Below are 14763 nucleotides of genomic sequence, written 5' to 3' on the forward strand. Positions count from 1 at the left end.
TAAATTTCCTTCCTGGTATCTTGAAGAGTCCTGTATATTAATCTTTTGTATTCTGATTCTGGTAATTCCAAGAAATTTTCTTTCTCCAGAAAATTTCTAGATTCTTTATTTTGGGAGCTTGCTGAAGCCATCATGGTCTGCCTCTTTATATGATTTGATATTGACTGTTGTCTCTGAGCCATAAATAAGTTATTATATTTATTTATTTTATGTTTGCTTACTGTGTCCTAGCTTCTTGTTTTGTTTTGATACACCCAAATGGGCTGCTTGTGTGAGCTATCTGGATCACTTGCGCCCCTGAAGATCCAACATCCTGCCACCAGTTGGCCAGACCTGTCACTAAGTATGTGAGCCCAGGAGTCCACCCATTCCTCCTGTATGGATTCTGCTCAGGTGTCCAGGTAGTCAGCCACCAAGTGTGTGGTGCAGGCTCTCACCTACAGTTCTAGACAGGCATGGGTGATTGGTGTAGGCGTAGGCATCTGGCTGCAACAGGGGGACACATGCTGAGCAAGGCAGGGGGCCGACGGCCACCCCTGAGTGTCCAGGAGGAAAGCGTGTCCCTTTTCCCTAGAGCACATAGATGGGTGGATTTTGCAGCCGGACTATGAGCACCCAGTGCTGTTGGCTGTAGGGACTGGCGGCCACCTCTTATTCTTGAGCCCCGTCACAGGTGGCTATGTGGTGTAGGTGGAGCTACCAGTCCTCAGGCCCCTGATGTGGGTAGGTGAAGACCCTGCTTAGTGGGCAGAGCAGTGTCAAATGTCACAAACTTGCCACTTCACAGCTGAAACACTTGAAGTTAGACTTCAGTACTGTTGTACTGCAGTAATGAGGGCCTACGCTGTTGAAATGGGCCCACACAAGTCTATGCAGGGGGAAAGGCACTCAAAGTCCGTGGATCCCTTATGCCTGTGCCTAGGCAAAGGAGCTGTACCTACCCTGAATTCCTGGCTTATGGGAGCCAGCAGATTAGTTTTTCCCCTGTTTGTTAATTTGTTCAGTCTTCAAGGGTGGGAGAATGGCTCAGGGGCGTGACAGGTCCTACTTCCAGCCCAAGGGACTTGGCAATTGCTGAAGCCATTCCTGGATCCAGTGCAAAGCAGGGAGCAGGGAGGTAAATGGGAGAAAGGTTTTTCCCTAAAGGGGGTGTTTTTGACCTATGCGGTAGGCCAGACACAAGTACTTATCTTTTGCCGATTGAGGGCTACTTCTCACTGGTTCTGCATGGCCGAGTAGACTCTCTGCTGCTGGGTTTCTCCCGATGTGGAAAATGCCTCCCAAGAGCTGCAGCTTGCCTGCCTCACCGGGCACCATGAGCTGATCAGGCCTGAAGGGCTCAGGCTCTCGCAGGGTTAGGTCTGGCAACTCCTCACTGCTTCCAAACCATCTCTCCCTCCCCCTGCCACTCAGTCTGATTCCTCAACTTTGCCTTTGATGTTCAGGGCTCCTCAATAGTCATATATAATCAGTTCACTTGTTTTTTTGGGTCTTTGTTATAAGAGGGATGACCAGAAGCATCTGACTACTCTGCCATCTTGGCCCCGCCTCTTCTCCTTCACTTTAGAAGGAATATCTTGACATGCCCCACACCACTGGACCTCCCACAAATTTCACTGGGGTGGAAGATGCCAAAATTTTTGTGGGATTAGTTTCCCACCCTCTAGCATGCAAATGTTTTAACAGTAAGTTGAGTCACTGATGCTTCTTCCTTACTAGGTCCAATCAGCATAATGTCATCAATGTAATGGACCAGTGTGACATCTTGTGGAAGGGAAAGGTGATCAAGATCGCTGTGAACTAAATTATGACATAGGGCTGGAGAGTTGATGTAACCGTGAGGTAGGCAAGTGAAGGTGTATTGCTAGCCTTGCCAGCTGAAGGCAATTTGCTTCTGGTAGTTCTTTGAAACAGGTATGGAGAAAAAGGCATTAGCCAGATCAATAGCTGCATACAAGGTACCTGGAAATGTATTAATTTGCTCAAGCAATGAAATGACATCTGGAACAGCAGCTGCAATTTGAGTCACCATCTGGTTAAGTTTTTGATAATCTACTGTAATTCTCCAAGATTCATCTGTTTTTTGTACAGGCTCATAGGCAAGTTGAATGAGGATGCGGCGGGAATCACCACCCCTGCATCCTTCAAGTCCTTGATGGTGTCAGTAATCTCTGCAATTCCTCCAGGAACGCGGTATTGCTTTTGGTTTACTATTTTCCTAGGTAGGGGCAGTTCTAATGGCTTCCACTTGGCTTTTCCTACCATAATAGCGCTTATTCCATTTGTCAGGGATCCAATATGGGGACTCTGCCAGTTGCTGAGCATATCTATTCCAATGATGTATTCTGGAACTGGGGAAATCACTACAGTATGGGTTTGAGGACCCATTGGACTTACTGTGAGACAGACTTGAGCCAAGACTCCATTAATAACCTGACCTCTATATACCCCCACTCTGACTGGTGGGCCACAGTGATGTTTTATGTCTTCTGGAATTACTGTCATTTCAGAGCCAGTATCCAGTAATCCCCCAAAAGTCTGATTATTTCCTTTTCCCTAGTGAACAGTCACTCTTGTAAAAGGCCATAGATCCCTTTGGGGAAGGCTGGGAGAGAGATTAACTGTATAAATTTTTGGCAGTGTATTGGAGTCCTTCCTCAAGGGGACCTGGTGTCCCCTTCATTCAAGGGGTTGTGAGTCTTTAAACTTGCTCAACTCTGGGAATTGATTGAGGAACCATGACTTTCTATTCTGGCAATTTGAGTTAGACTGCTGTTCACCTGACCTAGAATTCATCCGTTTGTACAGATCAAGTAAATATTTAGTAGATTTCCTATCTATTTCACTCCTAGGGACACCATGACTAAGTAGCCAATGCCATAAGTCCATATGAGTCAGAATATTCTGATTACTGCTTTGACTCCACTGTCCATTATGGTAACCATGCCCACCTTGCGTTTGTTGAATGAATGCCGTCACTTGGCCCCTACTACCCCGGGTTCAATCAGCCCCATTGTAGTTAAGTGTCTTAATTCAGCTAGGGCAGTTCCCACTGTCAAATCTGATTTACATAAAATAGCAATTACAGCAGTCTTCAAGGTTGCTGGAGCTCCCTTCAAAAATTTGTTCCTCACAGTGGTGATAAAAGGTGTGTCCTCTGGGAATTCCATGTGTGGGTCTCACCTGATAAATCCACTCTACCATGCCAATTTCCCTAAGCCTTTGGATACCTTCTTCTATGGTATACCAAAGCAGGTCTAGTACTTCAACCTGTTTTAGTGTAGGCCACAGTGTAATCCATGCTTCAGCAACCCAACCAAATAAACTATTAGATCTTTACCTAGCTTCTCAAGCTGAAACATTGAAAGAAGAATCTGTGCTTAGTGGACCCATATCAGTAAACTCAGACTGATCCATCTTTATGTTTCTTGCAGCATTATCCCACACCCTTAATAGCCATTCCCATACATATTCCCCAGATTTCTGCTTGTGCATATTAGAAAAGTCAAGCAGTTTTCCTGGAGTGTAGCATACTTCCTCCTGGGTCACACTTCACCTTTTGGGGCTTGCTGGGACTTAAGTCTAGTTATAGGTCTAGAAGCCAGAATCTGTAGTGTGGAATTGTTTTGAGAACATTCAGCATTGTCTTGTAAAGCATCTGCCTCAGGTGATCTCCCAGGCAATGACTCAGGCAAGGGCTCTTTAAAGGCGGCTTGGTTACAGCTAATCTCATTAGATGGGAGTGGAGCGGCTAGTGGCGATTCTGGGCAGGTGGTGTAGCAGACAAATATGAAGTAATCTCTTTAGATGGGAGCGATTCAACGGAATTTAGGGACTCAGTGTCTCCATCTTCCTGATTATCTGTCCGTATGTCCCCGTGCCAGGTTTCAGGATCCCATTTTATCCCAATCGATGCCCTCACTTTAACTTCAGACACCTCTTAAAGTTGGCAATTGAGCTGGCGTTGTAATTCAGCCAGTCTTACAATAAGACTCTGGATTTAGTTTTTAGCAATATCAGCTCTGTTACTCCAAGAAATAAGGCTTTCTTTCAAAGCACAAGTGGAAACTTTGAGATCATTTATGCAGTACTTGAACTTTGAGTCTGAAGCCCTGAGTACACCTCTTTCTTTCACCAGTTTAGCTAGCAAAAGTAGGACCAACCAACCAGCTTCCTTATACTTCTTATTATGACAAAATTGTAGAAAGGTATCATGTGTGCAATCACCCAGAGCCTCACATTTCACCAATACCTGATCTGTTGGTGGTGATATTTTGCACATTTGAATTGCTACCTCACCCCATGGATTAGCAGTGCCCTGTTTACTACTGGAAGCAGAGTCATCAACATCTTTAAGACTAACCAGACTTGAGAACCAATTTAGAAAACTCATTCTTACAATTTTGTTTTTCTAGAACCACTCTTGGTACCAACTGTCTTAGGCTGGGTTCTCTAGAGAAGCAAAACCAGTAAAGTGTATAAATATATGTAGAGAGAGAGATTTATATCAAGGAAACAGCTCACGCAATTTTAGAGGCTGGGATGTCCCAAGTCCATGGATCAGGATAGAGCTTCTCTTGATTCACGTAGCCACAGGGGCTGGTGAACCCAAGATCTCCAGGTTGGAGAGCAGGGCTCTTGCTCACAGGCTGTGAAGATCGATGAATCCCAAGATCAGCAGGTAAGCTGCTAGCTCAAGTCTCAAGAACTGGAGGTCAGACAATCAAGAGGCAGCTGAGGATCCAGAAAGGGCAAAAGCCAGAACATCCAGTTATATTTGGATGCAGTCTACATGCCCAAGGACACTCACTTTCAACTGACTGGCTACTCACAACAGATCCCATCAGGGGGGTGATCACATATAAATACTGAGAATCATGGCCCAGCCAATTTTGACACACAATCTTAACCATCACAATGGCTGAATAATATTCCATTGTATGGATATACCACATTTTGTTTATCCATTCACCAGTTGATGGACATTTGGGTTGTTTACACCTTTTGGCTATCATGAATAGTACTGCTATGAACATTTGTGTACAAGTATTTGTTTAAATACCTGTTTTAAATTCTTTTAGAGAATGTTCCAAGGAGTGGAATTGCTGGGTCGTATGGTAATTTTATGTTTAACATTTTGAGAAACCACCAAACTGTTTTCCAGCATAGCTGCACGAGTTCACATTCCCACCAGCAATGTGTGAGCGTTCCAATATCTCCACATCCTCACCAACATTTATTACTATCTGATTGTTTTTATTATAGCCATCCTAATGGGTGTGAAGTGGTATTTCATTGTGGTTTTGATTTGAATTTCCTACTGACTAATGCTACCACCCATACGTCGGTTTGTCATACTGGGTGGCTTTTGTACTGCTATTTTGCTGGGAGCTATGCCACCAGTATTTCAAATACCAGCAGAGTCACCCATGGTGGACAAATTATTACTGTTCTTTGTAATAAGTTTTGAAATCAGGAAGTGTGACTCCTACCTTGTTCTTCTTTTTCAAGATTGCTTTGACTATTCTGTGTCCCTAGTAATTCCGTATGAATTTTAGAACCAGCTTCTCAATTTCTAAAAAGAAGCAAGCTGAGATTCTGAGAAGGATTATATTGAATGTGTAGATCAATTTGGGGAGAATTGCCATCTTACCAATTGTCTTAGTCATATAGTGCTGCCATAACAGAAATACCACAAGTGGATGGTTTTAACAAAGAGAAGTTTATTTCCTCACAGGCAAAGTAGGCTAAAAGTTGAAATTCGGGGTGTCATCTCCAGGGGAAGGCTCTTTCTCTCTGTCAGCCTCCTTCTTTTCAGTGTTCTCCTGGACTAGGAGCTTCTCTGCACAGAGACCCCTGTCCAAACGACGCACTCTGCTCCCAGCACTGCCCTCCTGATGGTATGAGGTCCCCCTGTCTCACTGCTCACTTCTATCTTTTATATCTCAAGAGATTGCCTCAGGCCACAATCTAGTCTTGTAAATTGAGTCCTTCCTCACTAACACAACTATGGCCTATCCTCCCTCATTAACATCACAGAGGCAGGATTTACCACACACGGGAAAATCACACAATACGGGGAATCACGGCCCAGCCAAACTGATAGACACATTTTTGGGGGGACATACTTCAATCCATGACACCAATATTAATTTTTGATTGTTCATTGCAAGTGTATAGAAATACTTAACTCATTTATTAGTTCTAATAGTTTTTTAGCACACGCCTTAGGATTTTCTATATGACTGAATTAGGCAAGAGCAGAAGGCACAGGGGGACTGACTTTAGCTCAGAAAAAGAAGTCCTCTAACCACAACTTCCTACTCTTGCAGTCCAAACTCTGTCACACTAGATATCTAACCTCATTGTGCCATGTGGGAGTGGAAGTCCTGTTTCTCTCAGTCCATCTCCCTTCCTTGCCTCACTTCCTTCCCTGTCCAGTGCACATTCTTCAGCTATGCCCTTCTCAGAACAGTTTGCTAAATTCTTGGGCCTTCTCTGGGCCTGCCCTTCTCTCCCACCCCCAACCTAGGATAAATAAATCTTGTCCTCGGGCGGCTAGGTTTGTATAACAGAGAAAAAGTCATGTGTTTTGACACTAGAACCATGACATATATCTTATGGTCTCCACCTCAGTCGGGCAAATCTTATTTATCCCTAGCCAATTAAAATGGTAGACAGTATTTTCTCACTTTCCTGATAGGTGCTATGCCAAGATCTCAGTCCACTCCTCTCATCTGTTCAATCAATCATTCAATAATGATTTTTTGAGCACTTGCCATGTGCCAGGCACTGCTTTAGGGACTGGAGATTCAGAACAGAAAAAGACCAACACAGTTCCTGCTCATGAAGCTCATGAAGCTTTGAACCCAACAATAAACAAATACAGATATAAATACCAGTTGGCATCAAGTCGATTTTGCGACTGCATGTGTGTCAGAGTAGAACAGTTCTCCATAGTGTTTTCAATGGCTGATTTTTCAAAAGTAGATTGCCAGGCCTTTTTTCCAAGGTGCCTCTGGGTGGACCTTGATTCAACTCCATTTGGTTAGCAGCTGAGCACATTAATCATTTGCACCATCCGGGGACTCCGCAGATATAAAAAAGAAGATTGAGATAAATGCTATGAAGGAAATAAAACAGCATGTTGTAATAGAAAATGATGAGGGCAGGAAGTGCTCTTTCAGATGGAGTGACATTGGAGTTGAATCCTGAACAATGAAAAGGAGCCTTGCGATCTGTGCTCAGAGCTTCACTTTAATGGAAATTCCACAGACTCTGCTACCACATCTACCCACCAGCATCTATACCCATATTCTCTGCCTTCCAGCCTGGTACTATAAATTGACTGTGTTCTTACATTAAGACCAATACCCTTCACCCACTAGTGAGCTAGGTGCCAGTCCCTTTCGCCTCCTCCAGGACGTTGCTACAGGAGGACTCCTTCTTTCTCCTGAATCATCATGTTCTCCTTCTCTGCTGGATTATTCCCATCTTCATACAACCATACTATTATTTCTCTCATCTGAAAAACCAACAAACCCAAAAAAGCCCCTTCTTGACCTCACTAAATGCCCTAATTTCTTGCTCCCTTTTAAGTAGAACTCCTTGAAAAGTGTTATCCATACTCACTTTCTACAACTCTTTTCCTCCCATTCTCTTGAAACTGCTTCAATTAGGCTTTTATCCTCAGCACTTCACGGAAACTGCTTTTCTCAAGGACACTTCTGACTTACACATTGTTCAGTCCAGTGGTCCATTGTCATCCTCATCTTGACCTATCAGCAGCTTTAGACCAACTACATCCCTCCTTCTCTGTGGAGTCAGTTTCTTTCAATTGGCTTCCAGGACATTTCACTCTTCTTGTTTTTTCTCCTGTTTCACAAGCCATTCTTTTTCATCTCCTTTACTGATTCCTTCTCATATTTGTGACTTAATGTTGCAGTGTCAATCTTAGACCTTTTAAAATAAATTTACACTCATTCTCTTAGTGATTTCATCCAATCTCATGACCTAAGCCCCAAACCATAGAATCATCCTTGAATACCCTCTTTTGCTTACACCCCACCTCTTAAAAGTAAAAAAATCTTTTGCACCCCTTTCAAAATATATACATAATTTGGCCACTTTTTCCCACCTCAACTGCTACCACCCTTATCTAACCAACATCATCTCTCTCTCTTTCTTTTGGCAACAGATAACAAGTTTATTGTAATGTAATTCACCCTTTTAAAGTGTGCAACTTAGTGGTTTTTAGTATATTCACTAAGTTGTGCAACCATCACCACTATCTAATTTTAAAACATTTTTATCATCTCTAAAAGAAATCCTGGACCTCATTTGTAGAAACTCCTCATTCCTCATCTCCCCAGCTCTAAGCAACCATCACTCTACTTAATGAATCTATCCAATATCATTTCTTGCCTGAATTATTAATATATGCTCGTAACTGGTCTCCTGGAATCCCTGAGTGGTACAAATGGTTAAAGCACTTGACTGTTAACTGAAAGATTGGAGGTTCAAGTTCAGACTGGGAACAAGCGTACCTGTGTGTGCAGAGGGGGTTTACACCACAGGAGATGACCCCTGAAGTTATGAAACTCAGAGCTTATATAAGACAGGTGATATAGCTGCCTTTCCCCCCTTGGGGGATGGGAAGAGAAAGAGAAAATGTGTTAAGTGTGTGTGTGTGTGTGTAAGCAAATGGCTCTGGGTTTTATTACCCTTGAGTGGGAGCAGATGGTTCTGGGACTGCATCAGAGAGAAAACATTCCGTATCTCCATCAATGTCCACCATTCAAACATCTATTGATAATCCAGGTGCCAGTATTCTGCCCAGAAAGCCCCGACTGTGCAGAAACTCATGAAGCTTTGTTCCTCACACACAGACCATGCCAGCTGACCTTACCCCTGCCCACCTGCCCCTGCAGTCCTTTCCTTGGGGAAAGGGGTTAGAGTAACTAGGGAGTTAGAATGAAGAAAATCTAAGTATCATGGACTCCCGGCCCAGCCATATCACACACCCAGTAAAGGTCTATTGAATGAATGACACCAATTCACTGTTTAAGATTTTAATAGAAGCGGGGCAGAAGTTTGTTTTGTCGAGACTTCTTGACGGGGCTCCCTCAGAGCCAGGGCAACACGAGCCTATTCAACATTCACCTTTCTCCTCTGCGCCTTAGGTGAAGCCTCGGGCCCCTTGGAGCAACGCCAGGCTGCCTGACATCCCTATGTCAGGGTCGAGTGCCCACAGACTCCAGTTGCACCTGAGTTCTTCGGGCCCTCGTGGGGCTTGGCGACTCCAGCGTCCAGGAAGGGATTCCCGTCCAGTGTCAGGTTTTCCACCTGGGGCAGTTCATCTGGCCGCGGCGCCCTGTTCAGCCGGTTGCAGCTGAGATCCAGCACGCTGAGCTTGGCCGGCAGTCCCTTAGGCACCTGCTCCAGTCCAGCGAACGACAAGAGGAGGGAGCTCAATTCGCTGGGCCAGACGCACCTAGGGCCGCCGGGGTTTGCGGTGGCGCGCAGCGCGTTCTGGCTGAGGTCTAGGCGGTTAGGCTGCACAGCAGCCGCCGCCAGCACCGCACACACGCCGTTGGGAGTCTCCATCCCTGTGTTGCGCAGCCCCAGATCCTGGAGGGCGGGGAACTTGTGAGGACAGAGGGCCGCAGCCAGCCCGCGCTCGCCCAGTCCAGGGTTGTCCGACAAGTCTAGGGTGGTGAGAGTCGGGAAGGTGCGGAACTGCTCGCAAGATAAAGCAAGCGGGTGTGTTTGCGCAATGCTCAGTACCTTGAGGTTTGGCTTGAGCCACTTTTGCAGTTCGGCCAGCCAGGCACCCCCCGTGGCCCACGACACGTTGCGCAGGCGGAGGGTGGAGAGCGCAGGCCCTGTGGCTTCCAGAGGCGGCGGCGGATAGGTGCCGGTTACCTCCAGGTCCTCCAGCGTCAGTTCCTTGAGGCGGGAGTAACCGAGCGCACGAAGGACTGCGAACAGGAGCCGGGCAGGAACCCGGGCAGCGCCCACGGTGAGCCGCCGCACGCGCAGAGCCTTTATCACATCAGCGTATTTCTGCGGGTCGGTATCAGCGACCTCTAAAAAAGTCTCAAGACTGTGGCCGCCACCACGAATCTGCACCTCGACGGCAACCATACATTGGTAGCCATTGGACCAGTCGGGCTGTGGATCCGAGAAGTTGCAGGCGCAGTGGTAATCTTCATCGTCCAGCTCGCACGGCTCCGGCGTGGCCTCCGAAGCGGCCAGCTGCGGCGGCAGCAGCAACAGCAGCAACAGGCAAGATGAGAGCTCCTGGGGAGAGAGCGGAGGTCAGGGCGGCCTGAACACACCTCTAAGGCTCTCGGTTTGTCAGTTCCTCCCAGTCCTCACACTCACCATGATCGATAGGTCCTCGGAACCTCTGCACCGTTGGAGCACTCTGAGGGGCTTCCTTCCCAAACTGAAGCACCCGCTGGCCTCCAGGTCCACTTGGTGGATCTGTCCAAACTCTTTTGCAGCCTCTAAGAGTTACATAATCCTCCTGATAGATAGATAGATAGATCAGTTTGTTCCCTGTGATGAACCTTGGTCCCTGTCCCCACCTCCCGTCCTCCCAACCACCCACCTCAGTTCCCTTCTGGGAAATGTGTGTGTGTGTGTGCGCGCACTTTAGGTGAAAGTTTACAGCTCAAGTTAGTTTCTCATTCAAAAGTTTATACACATATTGTTTTGTGACATTGGCTGCAGTCCCCACAATGTGACAGCACTCTCCCCCTTTCCACCCCAGGTTCCCTGTGTCCATTCATCCAGTACCTTTCCCTTCCTGCCTTCTCCTCTTGCTTTTGGGCAAGAGTTGCCTATTTGTTCTTATGTATTTGACTGAACTAAGAAGCACGTTCCTTATGTGTGTTGTTGTTTGTTTTATAGGCCTGTCTAATCTTTGTCTGAAATGTGGGCTTCAGGAGTAGTTTCAGTTCTGAGTTAGCAGTGTCCGGGGGACTATAGTCCTCCAGTCTCAGTTAGACCAGAAAGTCTGGTCTTCTTCTCTGAATTTGAATTTTGTTCAACATTTTTCTCCTGCTCTGTCCGGAACTCTCTTTTGTGATCCCTGTCAGAGCCGTGGGTGGTGGTAGCTAAGCACCATCTACTTCTTCTGGGCTTAGGCTGGCAGAGGCTGTGATTCATGTGGTCCTTTAGTCCTTTGGGCTAATATTTTCCTTGTGTCTTTGGTTTTCTTTCATTCTCCTTTGCTCTGGATTGAATGGGACCAATAGATGTATCTTAGATGGCCACTCACAAGCTTTTAAGACCCCAGACACTACTCACCAAAGTAGGATGTAGAACATTTTCTTTATAAGCTATGTTATGCCAATTGACCTAGGTGTCCCCTGAGACTACGATCCCTAGCCCTCACCGCCCCCCTTCTGGGAAATTTTGCAATGGAAGAGGGGCCATGACGGAAAGGATCCTGAAGGGCATCCGGGGCCTTTCCACTCAGTCGGTGCCAGGATGACTCATTCTTCCTGTGGGTATGAGGAAGGGATGATCCCCAGTGCCTAAGGCTAGATTCTCTGACCTCTGGCCCTTTCTCCAGCAACCTCAGCCCAAGAAGGGTTCTCCTCCACCACTTTTCCCTAGTCTTAATTACTATTGTCCACCAGCCACCCAAATCCAATCTCCTGAATATCCTCAGATATTTAACAGGCTGTCTTTTCCAAGAGATTGCAAAGTTCATCTATTGACTCCAAGCAGGTAGAAGAATTGGGTTCGAGAGAAGAAAGTTGGTCTGAAAAATAACTCCTGTACTTTTTTTTTTTTTGCTTGTTCCTTAAGTAGTAACTTTCTAAAGTAGAAGTGTTCAACAGAGACACTTTGACCAAGTTGCTGCATCCCTTACAGTCTCCACGTCCAGTCCTGAAATTGGGAAGTAAGATATTTTAACACTCTTTTCCCAGTTGCCCTTCCCCCTCCCTTATCCTTCTCCCAATTCCTACGTACTGGGAAGGAAAGGAAATCTCTGGACAATGTTGAATATGGATTAATTAGTAACTCACCTGTTTTGCCAAGAAAAAAAGTAAGCATCCAGAGCGTGGGAGTAGGGGCTATACTTTTATAACTGCCCTCACAGTTCCACACCCCTCGACTTCTGGGTCAAAAGAGCTACGTGAAAAATTTGTCTATTTTCCTCCTTTATTCCGGGAGCAGCTGTGCATCTGCCTCCACCCCAAACAAGGAAGCCTCATCAGACCACACTGCCTCCTATGTGTCTGTTAGGCATGCCCTGATACCTAGACCCGTGCCCCAAAGCCCAGCCAGGGCACAGTGACATCCCTGAGGACCAAGATGTAAGTATAGGTTAGTATTAAATATACTGACCCTGTAGTCAGACAGCCTGGCTTGGATCCCAGCTCTACCACTGAGGTTGTAAGATTTGGGAAAGTTCCTGGGCCTTGGTTTTCTCTTCGTAAAATGGAGATAATAGTACTGTCTGTGACTAAAGTCCTTGGCACAGAGCCACATCTAGTGATTTGCATAAAGGTCTCCAGAAGCCGTCTGGGTACCAGGATCCAGGGCCTGAGGGCTCCCATCCTCCTCCATCTGCCTGTCTGATCCCCCTGCCTGAGGGCCTTTGGGGCCCAGAACCCTGTTAAAGGTGAGGAGTTATTCTTGTCTGCAAGGCTGGAATCAGCAGTGTCACTTCACCTTTCTGTGCCCTCCCCACTTGATCTACCTAAGTCTTCAGGGTGCCAGACTGACATGGGCAGACACTTGTGGGCCCATCCAGTAGGAGCATGGATGACAGATCTCCTCAAGGCCTGAGACAGGTGAACTTTATGCCACCTCTGTGAGGGAAACTGGGCTCCCTGGACTCTTGAGTCCTGTCCTCAGCCTTTGCCTCAATTTCCCAACCTCAGCTGCCCTAGGCCTTCCCCCTCCCAAGATGCTCTCCTGTCTTGCAGTACCTCTGGGTATGAATGCGGGGGGGCTTCCTACCTGCTCCCCACACTACTTCACTTCTACCACCGTGGTCAGCATAGCCTGTGGGTTGGCAGAGACAGTGAGTGCCAGGAGAGCTGAATTGCTCTAGCCCTAACCAGCCTCTGTGCTCACAGAGTCTTCATACTCCATAGCTTCCAAGCCTCTCGTATTCCCGTCAGTAATTCCCTGGACGGGGCCTCTGGACAATAATTTATCAAGAAGGTGTCAGTCCTTTCTTCTGAAATGGAATGAACTTTGCATGGGATTCTTTTTTTTTTTAATACAAAAGTTCAAGCATATATAACAGTGAAAAGAATAGTATAATGAACCTCCAAGTACTCAGCTTCAGCAAGTATCAATTTATGGCCAGTGGTATTTTTCCCTTCCACGCCCAATGGAGTTTTTAAAGCAAATCCCAGACATCCTATTATTTTATCCTTAAGTATTTCATTATGCATCTCTAAACGATAAGCACTCATTTTTTATTAACAGTTTAATAACAGATATACTTCACATACTGTATAATTCACACATTTAAAGTGTTCAGTTATTTTTAATATACTCACAGATATGTGCAACTACTAACAGTCTATTTTAGAACATTTTCATCACCTCATAAAGAAACCCCATACACCTCAGCTATCATCCCCTTATCTCCCCATCCTCCCAGCCTTCTTGTTAGTTGCCTTCCAGTCAATTCTGACTCAAGGCGACCCCAGCCCTAAGCAACTACTAATCCAATCTCTGTCTCTATAGATTTACCTATTCTGGACATTTCATCTAAATGAAATCATAACAATGTGGTCTTTTGTAAATGGCTTCTTTCACTTAGCATAATGTTTTAAAGGTTTATCCCTGTTGTGGCATGTATCAGTACTACATTCGTTTTTATTGCTGAATAATATTCCATTGTATGGCTGTACCACATTTTGTTTGTCCATTCATCATTCGATGGACATTTGGGTTGCTTTCGTCTTTTGACTATTATGAATAATACTGCTACAAAGATTTATGTGCAAGTTTTTGTGTGGACATTATGTTTCATTTTTCTTGGGTACATACCTAGGAGTGTTTTACTGCATCATACGTTAACCCTATGTTTGACTTTTTGAGGAATTGCCAGACTGTTTTCTATAGGGGCGGCACCATTTTACATTCCCATCAGCAGTGTGATTTCTCACATCCTCACCACCACCTGTTATTGTATGACTTTTTGATTATAGCCATCGTAGTGGGGTTGAAGTGGTATCTCATTGTGGTTTTGATTTGCATTTCCTTGATGACTATAAATATCAAGCATCTTTTCATGTACTTATTGGCCATTTGTATATCTTTTTTGGACAGATGTCTATACAGATCCTTTGCCCATAGTTTAGTTTTTTTATTGAGCTGAAATTCAGATAACATAAAATTAACCATTTTAAGAGTGCATTTTGGTAGCATTTAGTACATTTACAGTGTCGTGCAACCATCATTTCTTCTAGTTCCAAGACATTTTCATCATCCCTAAAGAGACCCAGTACCCTCAATCAATTCCTCTCCATTCTCCCTGTCCCTAGCTCCTGGAAACTACTAATCTGTTTCTGTCTCTATGGATTTACCTATTCTGGACATTTCATACAAATAGAATCATACAATTTGTTACCTTTTATGTCTGCCTCTTTCAGCTTATTATAATGTTTTTTTTAATTTTAATTTTTTTATTGTACTTCAGGTGAAGGCTTACAGAACAAATAGTTTCTCATGAAACAGTAGTACACATATTGTTTTATGACATTGGTTAACAACCCCACA

At 45.2% G+C, this 14763-nt stretch overlaps 1 protein-coding gene across 1 annotated transcript; it reads right to left on the reverse strand.

Annotated features, from left to right (window-relative positions):
- Positions 1-9061: 9061 nt before the first annotated feature.
- On the reverse strand, positions 9062-10389 carry LOC101344479 (monocyte differentiation antigen CD14). Its single transcript, XM_012556856.2, is given in 3 exon segments — positions 9062-9231; positions 9234-10302; positions 10381-10389. Coding segments are annotated over 3 exon segments (1131 nt in total). The 3' UTR covers positions 9062-9178.
- Positions 10390-14763: the final 4374 nt, after the last annotated feature.

Source organism: Trichechus manatus, unplaced genomic scaffold, assembly GCF_000243295.1.
Source record: "Trichechus manatus latirostris isolate Lorelei unplaced genomic scaffold, TriManLat1.0 scaffold00080, whole genome shotgun sequence".
Lineage (NCBI taxonomy): Eukaryota > Metazoa > Chordata > Mammalia > Sirenia > Trichechidae > Trichechus > Trichechus manatus.